At 36.6% G+C, this 16,526-nt stretch overlaps 2 protein-coding genes across 2 annotated transcripts in view; both read right to left on the reverse strand.

The window, feature by feature from the left end:
• The window catches only part of eif4g3a (eukaryotic translation initiation factor 4 gamma, 3a), a 33,807-nt gene extending 32,176 nt beyond the window's left edge, over positions 1-1,631 (reverse strand). Inside the window, exon 1 of the mRNA XM_077726072.1 lies at positions 977-1,631. Coding sequence (XP_077582198.1) covers positions 977-1,143 — 167 coding nt within the window. The 5' untranslated portion in view covers positions 1,144-1,631. The remainder of the gene's footprint in view (positions 1-976) is intronic.
• Positions 1,632-2,271: 640 nt separating this feature from the next.
• ece1 (endothelin converting enzyme 1) lies at positions 2,272-15,810 on the reverse strand. The gene is made up of 18 exons (XM_077725936.1): positions 15,468-15,810; positions 14,145-14,283; positions 11,102-11,314; positions 10,409-10,533; positions 10,040-10,186; positions 9,901-9,966; positions 9,538-9,726; positions 9,298-9,440; positions 8,538-8,652; positions 6,316-6,426; positions 6,158-6,256; positions 5,995-6,072; positions 5,819-5,922; positions 5,538-5,648; positions 5,392-5,459; positions 4,715-4,905; positions 4,542-4,637; positions 2,272-3,821 (listed from the first exon to the last, which is right to left on the reverse strand). Exons 1-18 carry the CDS (start codon positions 15,594-15,596, stop codon positions 3,645-3,647), a joined length of 2,301 nt encoding a protein of 766 aa, XP_077582062.1. The 5' UTR covers positions 15,597-15,810; the 3' UTR covers positions 2,272-3,644.
• Positions 15,811-16,526: the final 716 nt, after the last annotated feature.

The raw sequence follows: 16,526 nt of genomic DNA on the forward strand, positions 1-16,526 counted from the left end.
AGAATGGATTCCCACAGGCATGGTTACAATTATGACTTTTTGGGTTTTGCGGTAGCACATTTGGCGAACGCATCGTAAAAATGCACGGCATGGGATATCTTAAAATCAGAAGTAAGCCTCTTCCAAATGTGGATTAAAATGTGATTTCATGACAAACCTACACCTAAAAAGTAATTGAATAAATTTTAAAAAATACCATTAAATTATACCCTGTTCGAAGCAGTTATTATAGAAAAATGCATCATAAAAAATACTGTATTTTACTAAAATAAGCACTTATTGCTAAAGGCAAGGTGACAAAACAATAATTGGGAATTTTCCCATAAAATACATTTTTGTGAAAAAATCAATTTAATGCATTAAATCCTTCTGATCCCACAAAGTTGGAGAAATCTTGACTTTTTAAAGGCTAAGATCTAAACAGGCCTACCAGGGTGGACCCCCATCCCTCTCACTCAGCTGTGGGAGGGGGTCTCTGGCCCCCTGCAAGCCTCCCCAAAACCAGGCCTTATTTTGGGGCGTCCATTTGCTTAGCACTGGGTCGATGGTTAGTTATCACCTAGCTACTCATTCCCAAGCAGCCACCAAAGATAACCGAACAAAGCCGGTAACCGGTGTCGAGAACCGTGAAAGCCCGTCTTGAAGCAACAATGTCAGCCCACTTTAACATATACATATCATTAAAATACATTATCGTTATGGTTTGACGTTGGGTGTGGTGTTGCTTAGTTGGAAGCAAACGACCCCCCTTCCCCTTCCTTCCATAATTAATAATTAAAAAACAAACAATCCCGGCGGATTGGAAAACCGGCTAATGTTAGCATAGTTAGCATCATAGCTAATTGTCCCCCTCCCATCCCAAAAAGACCATCACATCCAGGTTCTACTATGAGTAATAAAAGTATAAAATATTGGTTGTAAAGATGAAATGCGTGTTAATAAAGAACAGTTATGCATTACCGGGTGGAAAGGATACTGAGCTGGTTGTATTGCTCCGGGTTGGGGGACCGCCGGGGCTCCCGGTGGCAGCGACACGGAGGTCAGGGTAGCCCGCAGTTGGCTCGATGGAGAGGGGCCGCTTCCAGGTCCGCTAGCGGCGACGGCGGCAGCGGGTTTGGGGACTACTTTCGGTGGCAAACTCATCGTAAAAAAAACTATCACATTAAAAACAAAATAGTGCGACAAATAGAGAAAAGAGCGTCGCTTTTAGCTCACACACATGGAGGCAAAGCAGGCCCCAAGCCCCCCTGAGAGAAGCGGGATAACGAAGCTGAAATAGCGACACGGATTTTTCCTTTTTTTCATGGGAAGTCGCTGCCCGGATCAGCGGTGCTGTTCATTGGGGACGGCGGGAGCTTTAGCCTCCCGAGCCCGTCCGGAGCCTCTGCGGATCCCCGGCCCCGCCACCGGCTTGGCTTCTTTTCCACGAGAGGTGGGTGAAGAAGATGATGAAGAAAAAGGAGAAGCTGTAGGGTCTTCAACCACCCGCTCAGGGGGGATTTAGGTATGCTGCTCGTCAAGTGTGTTTTCTCTCATTTTTTGCCCTCACGTACGTGAGTGACTCGGCCAACATGGCGCAGCTGCTTGCCGCTTCTCCAGCCGTCCGGGTAGGACAGATGATTCGGCAATTCTCGGCCAATTACGGAAACGCTCGGCTAATCAACCGAGCGACCCACTTCCGTTTCGACCATGGAAATTACATAATTTTGCACATTAAGATAGTTTTTAAAAATACAATATAAACAACATTTATAAACAATTTTGATATTTTCAAAATTAAAAAAAAGCTCAAATGTTATCATAAAACATCAAATTTTCATCAATTTTCCACCAATTCTGGACATAATTCGCGTAAAACAATTTCAAAAATTTTAGTTTTTAATACACTATTACTATAAAGAGTGATACAAACTTCTATCGCGTTAAAAGGTATCTTTTTGAAAATATGTGTTGGTAGCGCCCTCTAGCATTTGTGTTCGACCATTGCATCTTGAAGTACAAGTCTAAGTTTTTTATTTATAAAAAAGGTTAAAGCTGATAGAAAGCAGGAAGGTTTTAGATATTTTTAATACTAAATAAAAATACAAAAAAATGCTAATTAAGAGCCATAAATATTTTTTTTAAATAACATTTAAAACTTCCATAAAATTGATTACAAATAAAAAAAAATATTTCAAATAAGTCTGACCTACAAACATTATGGATTCATTAAGATATATAATATAAAAAAACAGCTATCTAAAATTAAACTAAAAAAGAAATATACACAAATATTTTAAGATAATTTTATTATACAAAATAAATTTAAACAAAAGGACAAGTGGTGCAATTAGTCCAATTTGATTGTGAGTGCTTTTCTATCAATTCTTTATACTTTCAAATCAGTCCTGACTTCCGCTCATTCAATTATGGCTTAAAATCCTCTTTAAATTGACTTAATTAATGGACATTATTTTAAGCAGCAAAAAAAAACCTGGTCCCACAGTTCACTGTCATAAAATATAACCCATAAAATACAGCGATACTTTTGGATACATGTTAAAACATGTTAGGTAACCATAACCTTCCCCTAAAACATTGTTTAACAGCCTATTCCATCCAAAAATTGTATTTGCACAGGCATATCTTACCTTGATGCTAATTGTTAGCTCGTCAATGGGATTCTGCATTGTACAGCTAGCATTGCAAACTATGCAGACATTAGTAAAACAAAGTATAGCAGTTCCAAACACACACTTTGTCACTTTTGTTTTAGATTAAACTTAAATCAGGACTGATATTAAACTCTATTTCCAAATATTGTATATCACAAGGTACTTTGAAGTGAAGGGTTTCCCAAAACTTCGTCATAAATACACTTTTTCTGAATGATCTTAACTTGTATTTCTCGTATTATATTATTACCTTTGTTAAAAACCAAGTATTTATGGAAACCTTGTCGTATAATGATCCAAAAAAAAGAAACAATCTCAGTACTATCCGTTAAAAAGAGGGTTATTAGCATTGCTCCCTCAAATTAGCAGATATAGCTCCAGTGTTCCAAAAACAAAAAGTATGTGTATATAGCTCAGCAGTCTTTAAAAATGTACATATTTAAGAAAATGACACTTTGAATAGCTTGTATAGAAATAGTTGGAAATTGTTATCTGGCTATTTCTGGAAATGTCGCTAGTTTGTAACACTGGGGCTAATTTACATGACTGTCCCCATATTATATATTTCCATATTTCTATTCGGTCTTAAGATCAAGAAAAGACAACTTTGACGTGTCTTAAACTATTACACTTTCACAGTTAGGCTTATTTATTGAAGAACCAGACCAAATTTCTCTGCCCTTGACGTGCTAGCTAGCTAAAGCTAGCTGCTACACGAGTGCAAAACAGGTATATTTGTGTGTAAAAATGTCCGATAATTCTGATCCTATTTCGTCAAAGACTATTTTTAAAACCGCCGGAACTGTTTTTAAAATTTGTGAACGTAAAATTTGAATTTAAACAAATCCTACAAGTGAAGCAGCCATGTTTAGTTACGATAAACGCCGTTGGGCATCGAGTGGTTGGTTCTTTAGGCCGGTGAGCCTCCACAGTTTGTGTGTCGTCCCCCCTCCCCCTCCCTTCCCCCCCAGAGTTCATTTCAAGGCAAAGTTACCAAAGTTCGCACTTGTGTTTGGGGTTCATGGGCGTGTCTGCTTGGCAGCCAAAGTGCTTGGAGAACTCGTGAGAATTCGAGACGGTTCCGATCACTCGGAATCTGGACGGGCTGTGCGGGTCGGTGATGACGCCCTCGTGAGAGCTTTCTGGTGTCCTCACGGCACACCATACCTAGTTGCAAAAATAAAAAAAATAAAAACATGCAGATTCTAGTTACAAAGTAAAAAAAAAATCAAAAATACATATATATGTATATATGTATACATATATACACATGCATGTGTATACGTATATACACCCATGTGAATGTGTATATACATATACACATGTACACAAATACATATGTATACATACACAAACAAATATATACATACACATACATATACATACACACATATATACACAAATACATACACATATATACATACACATATACACATATATACATACACACTTTTATGAGAGGGCCGCTTTAATAAAAATTAAATAATGTAAATGCCACTTTCATTTGTTAAACAATGAATTAGATTAAGAAAAAAAAAATATATATATATATATATATATATATATATATATATATATATATATATATATATATATATATATATATATATATATATATATATATATATATATATATATAAAAAAACATATATATATATATATATATATATATATTAACTGCATTTATTAGTACAGTCGTACCACTACTTACAAAATGAATTGGTTCCCAAACTTGTTTCCTAACTTGAACATTTCGTAAGTAGACTTCTACTTTATATGTAAATTCCTCTTTGACTCTTGTGTGAGTCAATAAAATCTGGATAGCAGGCCATAGTTTGAACACCACTCCTTTAGACAATTAATGTGTGCAAAATATCTGACACTCACCTGTGCAAATCCCACAAAAAACAGCTGGTGGTTGGTCATTCCCAGGGCTGGGAGCGTCTCTTCTTCACCATTTTTGGCAATCCAGTTCACGTAAGCCTTATATTCAATCACATAACATTATACAGAAAAATAAAAACATGTCGCAGGTGGGCTTGACATAAACTACACGTTACCTCATAAGCAGACTTCAGTCCACCGTTGTCAGCGATGTTCTCTCCAAGCGTGTGGCGGCCATTCAGGGGCTCCTGGTTGATGCTGTAGTTACCGTACTGCTCCACCATGCACTGCGTCTGCTTCTTGAAGGCCTCCACGGATGAGTTCTTCCACCAAGAGCGCAGATTGCCTTCTCTGTCGTATTCCCTTCCTGTAATGCCACACATTGTTATTTTTTCTTTTCAAGTACAGTAATCCCTCAAATATCACGGTTAATGTGGACCAGACAGAGGCGCGCTAAACAAAAAACAGCAAAGTTGGGTAACTTTTTTTTTTTAAGTGGAGGACAGGGGAGTGGCTTCTGCCTGCGAGTTTCATTGTGGTTTTGCACATTTTTATGAATTTACAAAAAAAAAATGTAATTAACAAAAAAAATCCCTGGGAAAAAAGTGATATTCAAGGGATTACTGTATTTTATTTTTTCTTAAGTGCTAAGTCCTAGTAGCAAGAACGACTTTTGATTCCGAGTTTCAGCGTGGATCTTCCCATTTTTATGTATATATGTTTATATATTTTAAAGAATTAAGTGGAAAAAATTTACGACAAGTGATGACGCGATAAAATCACAAAGTAGTGAATTTGTGATAATCGAGGGATTACTGTATTCTGTTGCTAGGCACTGTATTGCGTTGCTAACCTTGGTCATCAAAAGCGTGGGTCAGTTCATGTCCCATGACAACCCCAATTCCACCAAAGTTGAGGGCTCTGCAACAAAGAAAAATGAGGACAAAGATTAGCACAAGTACATATTTTGCAATCATCTTAGAAAAACTGAAGATTTACTTGGGCCAGAAGCGGCTGTAAAAAGGCATTTGGAAAATTCCCGCTGGTAAAACCATCTCGTTTTTGGTAGGGTTGTAATACGCATTTACAGTTGGTGGGGTCATACTCCATCTGCCAAAAAAAACCATTGAATTAAAGGTCACAAATATAATCGTTCTAACTCATTGGCAACTAATCAACTACTTTAGTATTTGGAGACTAAATACATTTTTTAAAGTAAATATTATTATTTTCTGTAGTCAAATTTTTCTCAAACAATCAGGATTAGAAGAGCCACTTACTGGTTCCGGTTTGGAATTTTATTCAACTGGTCAGCCATGACCCTAGCGGAGAAGTTGAAGTACTGCATGACGTTTTGGAAGTAGAGATCTGAAACCACCTCAAACTGCAACAAAATAATTCTTGCATTTCTTCTGCTAAAATATCATTAATTTGAACTTAACTCCATTTAACTTACGTCAATGAACACTTTGTCCAATTTGGTGGCATTCATGATGAACTCCGGATAGCCTACCATGTTGTATATTGCATCAGCCTAAATAAAATAAAATAAAAATGAATGAATCAAAAAATAAGTGCGTATTTGTACTCAACGTTAGTTAATGGCAATTTTTCCTTACCTTCTCTTTGGCGGCCTTTTTGGTGTCGGCGTCCATCCAGCTGACGTACTTGAGCCCTTCCTCAAACGCCGTTTTGATGTCGCCGACCATGTCTTCAGCCTGCGGCAAAAGGAGATGGCGAGAAATACGTCGTCTCCACGTTATCGTTTGGAACTCACGATGGTCTTGCTGTCCTCGGCGAAGGTGGCCTTGACGAACATGGCGCCCAAAGCGAAGCCCAGGCCGCTGTCGGTGTCGCTGACGCACAATTTCCAGCGAGGAGTACAGCTCTGCAAAATGTCAGAGGAGGTGGTCAGACTTTTCAGCCCGGTGGCCATATTGACTTTAAAAATGTGACAGATGGGCGGGGTCAGCACATGATACGATACATATAAAAAAGTGCATCCGTTAACAGTACATATGAAACAAACTGAAAAAAATGACTAAAGTATTAACATACTCATCACTCATCATTAAATTAAAAAGTATAAAGTACAGAGTAAATCTGACTTTAAAAATTTGACAGATGGCCGGGTCAGCACAAGATATGATACATATAAAAAAGTGCATCCGTTAACAGTACATGTGAAAAATAAAGAGGAAAAAAGGACGAAAGTATTAATATACTCATCACTAATCATTAAAGTAAAAAGTCAAAAGTATAAAGTACAAAGTAACATTGACTTTAAAAATTTGACAGATGGGCGGGGTCAGCACAAGATACGATACAAATAAAAAAGTGCATCCGTTAACAGTACATATGAAACATAAACAGAAATAAAGGACTAAAGTATTAACATACTCATCACTCATCATTAAAGTATAAAGTACAAAGTCAAGTAAAAAGGAATGTATTAAGAAATATTAAAATATCATTTAAAAAAAGATAGAGGGACTGTAAAACACCAAAAACAAATAAGAGTGGACAGAGATATAAAAATATAAAATAAAAAATAAAAATAAATAAAATAAAATAATTAAAAAAGCTACCCTGTGACTGTAAAAACCAAGTTTGTTGGGTTGCTTTTGTCCATTCATTTGACTTTAATAGCAGTTTTTGTGTGTAGGTGTTGATAACAGAAGCTGCAGTCAAATATGAAAACAGCAAATGCTTTATGCTGATATTTCGAATCAATTCAAAGTATTTCAGTCTTTCAAAGTATCTCCGTCTTCACAAAACCACCAGCAGACAAATTTGAGCATGTTTCTGCCTTGTGATCAACGTCAGCAAAGACCTGATTGTGTTATATTTTCTAAAACTTTTCACCAGTATTAATAACGTTTAGATTAGATTACTTTATTCATTGAATACAGACAAGGCGTACTCTTAAAACTGCCTTAAAATGGTTCAATTTGACAATTTCTCTCGTATAAGCCGCCCCAAAATTCAGAATTTTCACCTCCATATTCAAGGTTTTAATAGGGAGTACAAATATGTTAATTTGAAGGGGAAAATCTTAAGAAAAATCATTATACATGGTATTTCTGAGATACTGTATCAATCAATTGCCTTTAAAATTGCCTTAAAAATCATTGAATTTGCCTTATGCAAGATACAGTGTATTATTTTTGGGTGAATTTCATTCATAGCCTTCAAAATAAATGTTGTGAAGCATTTTATCTGTTTATCTTTTCTCTATTTTGAAATAAATGACCTTGTGTGCCTTTTTGTGATGGCATTTTGTGCAAGTCAAGTCTAATTTATGCGCATATAAGCCTTACCCTAGATTCAGTCATTTTTTAAGCGTCAAATATGGCATATATGCAAAAAATACAATATCTACTACACTTGTTTTTTCAGTTAAAAATAACATTTACCCTTACTCATCAATATTCACAGTTAAATCGTGGGGCCAATGTACAAAGGTGAATCCTTAAGAGTTAAGAAGAAAAGCAAAGAACAACAGTAGCAAAGTTCAAAAGTAAGTTTGAGTGGTAACACGAGTCTCAGTTGCAGCGCCAAAAACACATTACGTTGTCTTTGTTATTCCAGCTTGACCCACTTGAAAAAAAAACAGGATCTCAACCCGATAACCGCCGAAAGGTCGCTTTCATTTACCGTACGTATTCTTTTAAAAGTGTCCTCCCTCCCTCCCTTGCTTCATAAAAACAGTAATTCACTTGAGAACTAAACTATTTCCTGTGTAGTAATGTCGGAAACATAACAACACTGCAAAATGCGCTCCCTGTGTGACAAATTTTTTGCATTACATTCCATTTATGGTCTTGTATCTCTGCTGTTGATTCATAATGGAAAGTGGGCGGGACTTAATTGTGTAAAGCTAGAAAATAACTGTATATATAAATATAAATTTTTATACTTTCAGGGAGGAGAGTAGGCACTAAAACTAAAAAACAAACTAATAATTAGGGAATAAATAATTTAAAAAGTGAGGCTTACCTTTTTAGTTCCATACATTATCTCTAAAAAACGCTGTTCGGCATCTTGAAACCGCTGATCCAAAATGAACACCATCTTCCTTACTACTTTCATGACCATGTAGTTGTTAAGTAGGCTGAAAAAAGACAACATGGCCACCATTAGAGATGGGGGGTGAAAAACAAAACAGATATAATGTGGGCTCAATTTCTGAATGATGTATTATTTTAATGCCCCAACATAACGAGTGATTTGAGATACGGGTAAAATTCCGGGCAAATATTTGCCTCGAGATACGAGTAAAATTCCGAGCAGACATTTGCCTCGGGATACGAGTAAAATTCCGAGCAGACATTTGCCTCGAGATACGAGTAAAATTCCGAGCAGACATTTGCCTTGAGATAGGAGTAAAATTCAGAGCAGACATTTGCCTTGAGATACGATTAAAATTCCGAGCAGATATTTGCCTTGAAATATGAGACAAGTTCGTGCAAATATTTGCCTTGAGATATGAGACAAAATTTCTAGCAGACATTTGCCTTGAGATACGAGACAAAATTCTGAGCAAATATTTACCCTGAGATACGAGTAAAATTCCGAGCAGATATTTGCCTTGAGATACGAGGCGACCAAACGTCCGGGCAACCAAACATTCAGGCGACCAAACATCCGACTACCCTCTAATCTCATTATTTTCACATAAAAACTTTTTTTTTTTTTTTTTTTTTAAATAGTATGAATAACAGGAACCAAAAACTAAGCTACAAATTGCAATTGGAACCTTTTATTGGTGTTGGCTATAAGGTCCGACACTTTTGGAAGATACTCTTTGGCGTAGACCACTACCGGCTCGGACTCATTGATCGTCACTGGAGCAAACACCTCATTGAGGTAGGGCATCCAGTCTACTGCAGGAGCCAGACTCTGTATACACAAAAAAGTACAAAACTAGTAAAAAAATGCTCTTTAATGAATGACCGAGATCAAAAATGTTCTTGGTCAACTCATTTGCTGTCGTTACCTTTAGATCTTTGGCTTCCATCTTGTGGTAGATGAGTTCCTCATCACGTCTCTCCTCGAGGGGTACCGTGATGTTGGCCAGGGCCGTTTCAAAGTCCACAATTTCCCCCATGAGCTGCCGAGACGTCTCGTAGGAGCCACCCAGCAGGACTCCTAACTCTACCAGGAAGTTCTGGTATGCCGTGAGATACTGCAAAGTGGATAAAGCAATGAGAGTCTATGATTATGTGTTTCAGAGGGGAAACAAAAACAATTATCTGGGTAATCCTAACAAGTCCAGGAAAGTCCATCCCCATTTTTTGATTCACACATTATGAATGCAGTGGATGCATTTATCTGGAATAGGAATATACACATGTAATACCTTTTCATTAGCAGTTTTGTTGAGGTAGTAATCCCGAGAAGGGAGTCCCAGGCTGGATTGATCCACCTACATTGGTAGAAAGACAATGTGACCCAGTTAAATGGGTGTCCAATCATAAACCTAAACACACAACCCTCACCTGGATGACGTTACTAGAAGAGTTCTTGGAATCGGTACTGACAAACACTGCGAAGAATGGGGAAGCTCGGTAGTTAGCCGACACGGCGCGGAGGACTTCTTGGAAATTATCTTTGTCCCAAGGTCCGGTCAAGGCCCAACCTCCAATCTACAAAAAAAAATCAGTAGTATTCTGGGACAAAGGCTAATGTGTTATAGTTATTTTGTGGCTGCCTGGGATTGGGATTTGAAGTTTTTTTTGTCCCAATTCAGGAAACTCAGACAAATGTAATGTAGGAACTACTGTGTTTTATGGCATACAAGCCGCATCCGTGTCTAAGCTTTATTCAGTCCACAAATATGGCCGATATGCGAGAAAATAGTATAATACCTGTGTGATGAGTTCCTGCAATGGTTTTGCACCCAAGTCCTCAATCTTTTCCTCATTCATGCAGGCCTGATAGTACCGCTGGGCCTTTTCCTCAGCTTTACTCAGACCTGTCATTGTTGTGTTCTCTGTCCAAATCATGTAAAAAAATTAAAAAAATACAAAAAATTGTAAAACTACAACAAAAAATAATCTTTTCAGCCATGTACATCTATATATGCACAAGTACACATATGTACATGCACAAGTACACATATGTACATGCACAAGTACACATATGTACATGTACAAGTACACATATGTACATGTACAAGTACACATAAGTACATATGTATATATGTATACATGTATATATATGTAATTATATATATGTATATATATGTAATTATATATATGTATATATATGTAATTATATATATGTATATATATGTAATTATATATATGTATATATATATATATATATATATATATATATATATATATATATATATATATATATATATATATATATATATATATAGCAGCAACACGCTTATTCATTTATACATTTATTCATGTATTTATTTATTAACTTACTTATTACCTATCTATTTATGTCTACAATGTCTTTTTCTGTGTCTGTATTCTCACCCTCTTGCTACTGTGACAACAACATTTCCCAAATACGGGATGAATAAACTTATCCAATCCACTTACCTAACAAATGCTTCATCACCAGCATGTTATGCTCCCACAGAGTGCTAAAAGGACCCCAGCGGGATTTGCCTTCAGGCAGGGGGTTGCTCTTTATCCACCCGCCGCAAGCGTAGTTGTAGAAATCTTGACAAGGGTCGACTGAGCGGTCCAAGGCCGACAAAACGGCGCTGGCCACCGTGATGCATGGCTCCGTCAGGCAAACACCCGGGTGTGCTGAAATGTGGAACAAAACAGTCTTGAAATTCCGTAACATTTTGTTTTGTTTAAGCACGGCCGCCGTGAATAATGGGAAAATATTTCAAAAGCTAGGTAAGCCAAATAAGGGGGAGCATCTGGAAAGCATCATTTGCGGCCTACTCGCAATAACGGGAAGGAACGCGCCCTGCTTGTACAAAGTCGTTTTTCATCCGGATTCACTTGTGACAGATTTAAATCTGGGGTTGTCAAACTCATTTTATTGTCACATAGTTTCGTTTTGGTTATGTTTCTCAACTAGGCTGCCATTGTTAATCAATGAATGAATTTGAGATATTTTCTGGCCATTTTTGGAGATTCAAATGAGTACAAATCTGCAATTATTGATTTAAAAAGGGGGAAAAACTGGAAATGTTCCCTACACATCTCTAATCATTTGAATTTTAGATATTAAAAAATATTTTTTTAACTAAAAACACAGAAAAAATGGATTAAAAATGACAATTATTGATTTAAATGGGAGAAAATCAGGAAATTTAATATACATCTATACTCTTCATTTTAATTTGATCCTAAAACAGAAAGTCAGCACTCATGATTGACTTTCCCGGGCCGCACAAAATGATGCGGCGGGCCAAATTTGGCCCACGGGCCGCCACTTTAATATGGATAAATTTCATGTTGGCCCTTTAATTCCCTCAATTTTCCAAGAAAAAAAAGCCCAGAAACCAGTCAGCCTACCATGAACATCTTTGGAATGTCAGAGAAAACCAGAGTACCCGGAGAAAACCCACATAGGCCCGGGGAGAACATGCAAACAGACCTGGATTTGAACCCACAACCCTAAAGCTGTGAGACTGACAAGCTAACCACTTACCCCACTGGGCCACCCTCAATAAAATAATATATAGATCCAAAATTGATTAAAGTAGATCCTTGATGCAGTTCCATATTTAACCACTAGTCTTACACAATGCTCCATTATTGATAAATGTAGATCCTCAATGCAGTTCCACATTTAACCACTAGTCATACACATTCTCCCATTAAAATGGAAAATTACCATGCAAACTCACCCCCATATTACCAAGTGATAATTTAAAGTGTCCAATCAGCCTACCATGCATGTTTTTTGGAATATGGGAGTAAACCAGAGTACCCAAAGAAAACCCATGCATCCCTGGGGAGAACATACAAACTCCACATAAGTGGACCGACCTGGATTTGAACCCAGGTCTCACACTGTGAGGCCTAAACGCTAACCACTCTATAATTGAACATTGATCCTATTTAGATTTTAATCAGTTTGCTTTAGACGACGCGTAAAAAAGCGTGGGACGGCATTGAAAGGACTTCCGAAGCTAAAAAGTTTAGCATCCCGAGGAGAATTCATCTCCGTTCCTCCCATTATCCCATAATTCGCAGTAATGTCCACACTTTTGAATGACAGGAAGCGGCATGCGACATCCCATGACAAATTAGAGGAAAACCGGCATACGACATGTGTCATCCAAAAAGCTTTTTTAGTGGAAGTGTTGACGTAGACGGAAGAAACTGAAAAGGTGTTAGGAAGTAAAACTAAAGGTGTGGCGACATTGTTTCCAGAAGGTTTCCCCGAAATGCAGTTGTGAATGGGAATGCCAATTGACTCCTGGGATTTTTGTTATATATTTTTTGATGTACCAAAAAATGTTACGAGGCCAAATGTGATTTGTTTTGTTTCTCCACAAAGTGAAAACCAGAAAATAACATTAAATTACTCAATAATTAGGTTTAACCATGCTCATAAGGGGGGAAAAAACAAGATAATAATCAATATTAAGCACGAAATAATAGAAAAACATTAAAGTCGTTTAAGTTTAACAATTTGTGAATATTGTGTTTGTGTGTATGATATATTTATATAGTATTTTTCTTTTAAAAATTGTATATCATCCTCAAAATATTGGGTTATAAAATTAGCTTTCAACAGTGACAATTTATGTTTTATTCCTATTTTTTCAAATAAATATCAGCCTTTTAAAATCATACATCAATCTGCTATATATAAAACATCACATGACCAAACCTGACAAACAGGTTAGCAGCGTATGCTAGGCTAATGAGCATAACTAAAGGATAAAAATTGTTGAATTTACAAAACAATTATATTTCTTTTATACATATTCAAGCAAAAGGGGGCCAGCAAACCAAAAAACAATTGTTACGCTATTAAAAAAAAATTAGGGGGAAAATATGGGGTTTTAACAAATAAAAGATTGAGTTTACACACTTAGAAAAGGTGAAAAAAATTCAATGATGAGTCTATTAGGATTTGGCAGCTGTCTCTGACCACCATAAAAAAATTCAACTCTCTACATTGGACGGTTTGGACAAACGTAGCGAGACAAACTTAACATACACACTCACAACCATAAATCAGGCTTTATAAGGGTTATAGATGACCATATACAATATGTACTGAGCCAAACTGTGATTGAAAGCATTGCTTTCTCTTCTGGATAAACCTTGTTTGTGATTTCCAATGAATTATGTATGAACAGACAGGTTTTACCGGTTTTCATTTCAGGTTTACTTCCAGTGACAAGAAGGAAATGCAGCAAAACAGGACTGTAGTACCTTTTATGTAAAATACACAGTATATTTTCAAACTCTTGGGCCTTATCGTTGAATTCAGAACCAAAATTTGTCATCCTTCGATTGCAAAATACTGTAAAATGACTTGTTTACCAGAAAATAAACGATTCCTCGAAATGACTGTAAACCAGCTGCCAAAAAATATTAACTGCCAATTCCCATTATTGGCTTGGCCTTGAAACTCAAAGAAAATATGTAATCAAGTACTCACTTTGGCGGTAGAAGACGGCACTTGTGATGAGCGATACGAAAAGGGCCGCAGACAGCAAACACACCAGGAACAGAAGCTTCCTCTCGTTTACAGTTTTTTCGGCCCAGCAAGAGAAACTCCGGCCACTCCGGAGAGTCACCTGTGCATGAGTAACAGCTCATTTTATCTATTAGCTATCAACGGTGCTCGGACGTTTGGTCGCCGGTCTTTTAGTCACCACTCAAATGGTGACAGAGTTTACTGTTGAAACCAGCTCTCAAAATAATATTCATGAGAGAGAGTTTAATATCTAAGAGAGGGAGTTTAGTATCTAAGAAAGAGAGTTTAGTGTCTAAGAAAGAGAGTTTAATATCTAAGAAAGAGAGTTTAATATCTAAATCCTGTTTAATATCGAAGTACTGTTTAATATCGAAGTACTGTTTAATATCGAAGTACTGTTTAATATCGAAGTACTGTTTAACATCGAAGTACTGTTTAACATCGAAGTACTGTTTAACATCGAAGTACTGTTTCATATCCAAGTACTGTTTCATATCCAAGTACTGTTTAATATCCAAGTACTGTTTAATATCTAAGTACTACTTAGTATCTAAGTACTGTTTAATATCCAAGTATTGTTTAATATCCAAGTACTGTTTAATATCCAAGTACTGTTTAATATCCAAGTCCTGTTTAATATGTAAGTACTGTTTAATATGTAAGTACTGTTTAATATGTAAGAACTGTTTAATATCTAAGTACTGTTTAATATCCAAGTATTGTTTAATATCCAAGTACTGTTTAATATCCAAGTACTGTTTAATATCCAAGCACTGTGAAATATTCAAGTACTGATTAATATCCAAGTACTGTTCAATATATAAGTACTGTTTAATATCTAAGTACTGTTTAATATCCAAGTACTGTTTAATATCCAAGTACTGTTTAATATCCAAGTACTGTTTGATATCCAAGTACTGTTTGATATCCAAGTACTGTTGAATATCTAAGTACTGTTTCATATCTAAGTACATTTGACCGGCGACCAAAAGACCGGCGACCAAAAGACCGGCGACCAAAAGACCGGCGACCAAACTTCCGGTCATGGCTTTCAACTACAACGCACAAGAAAGCAAGTTTTTTCACATTTTTCCATTTTCTGTCTGAATCTTTTGCACAGTGCTGCCTCACACAGGTCAATCTTAGTACTAAAAAAATCACGACACTCAAAAACTGTTAAATAATAGATTGGTCAGATTTAAAGGAGATTCATGGGTAAACAAAACCAAAAAAAAACAATAGCCTGAACACCAGTTAAACCAAAAAAGGTTAAATTGAGTTTACCTGCATAGGTGAAGACTGGTAGACGTCATCCCCGCCAGAGTCCACCAGATCTTCCTCATCCAGCGTGGCTCTTTTGTACGATGACATCTGAAAAGTCAGAGTGACAAAAGAGTCCCTTAGTGCATCCATTCTGCCTCAGCTGTCTACTCAAAAGAGTTCCAGGGTTCGGGTTTCGCCCCCAAGTCCATAGTGAGCAATCCAGTCCGTCCAGTCCCTTTTGGACAGTATTTTAAAGGCCTCTCTTGCCGCCCCCCATTGCCACCGACACTTAACACAACCCTTGAATTCTAGATTTGTCTTTCAAGGCTATGCTAGTTCCACCAAGACAGAACGTTTTTGTCTTTGTGGACACAATCGGTGAAAGATTTTGGACGGCTGAAGCCACACCTCGATTCCTTTCTATAGGACAAGATATTCTAGGAAGGAGGTGCTCCTGGAAGCTTTATTCCCTCCCTTGAAATGCTTACCGCGGTTTCCACGGTCACAGACACCTGATAGGCTACTAAACGACCCTTTCCCTTCTTTAAAGCGTCATTACTCATGGCTATTTTCTGGTCTATTTCAAACTAAAACATAGACATGTCAAAAAAACACAACCTGATTTTTTTTTAACTGTCCAGGTTTTTTTGATAGAAAACCATTCAACACTCTGGTGAGCCATTTTTGTAGTTGTTTTTAAAAATGAAAACAAAGAACATTGTGAACTTTGGATGTGCAATTACAGTGGTACCTTGAGATAAGAGCTTAATTCGTTCAGGGATTGAGCTCGTAACTCAAATGAATGTTTTTCATTGAAATGAACTAAAATAAATTAATTTGTTCAAAATCTCTGAATAAAACACCAAAAACAGGATATTGGATTGGAAAAACTTTTTTATTTGTTCTAATTTGCCAAGTAACAAATACCTAGTGGTTTAATAGTACTAAAATGTGTTTACTTAAAAAAAACTCACATAAAAATTGTTTTTAATGTTACTTTTAATCTATTTATATAAAAAAACTGTGCAAAAAACATTAAAATGAAGAGCATAGATGTATATTAAATTTCCTGATTTTTCC

Source organism: Stigmatopora nigra, chromosome 10 (genome assembly GCF_051989575.1).
Source record: "Stigmatopora nigra isolate UIUO_SnigA chromosome 10, RoL_Snig_1.1, whole genome shotgun sequence".
Classification (NCBI taxonomy): domain Eukaryota; kingdom Metazoa; phylum Chordata; class Actinopteri; order Syngnathiformes; family Syngnathidae; genus Stigmatopora; species Stigmatopora nigra.

What these genes read in the sequence shown, in the direction of transcription:
- ece1 (XM_077725936.1), bottom strand. Translation starts at nt 15,596, where the DNA reads ATGGATGCACTAAGGGACTCTTTTGTCACTCTGACTTTTCAGATGTCA. An exon ending in AAAATTCCAAACCGGAACCA is followed by an intron (nt 5,649 to 5,818) that starts GTAAGTGGCTCT and finishes TTTTTTTGGCAG; the next exon opens with ATGGAGTATGACCCCACCAA. An exon ending in TTTTTGTGGGATTTGCACAG is followed by an intron (nt 3,822 to 4,541) that starts GTGAGTGTCAGA and finishes TTTTGCAACTAG; the next exon opens with GTATGGTGTGCCGTGAGGAC.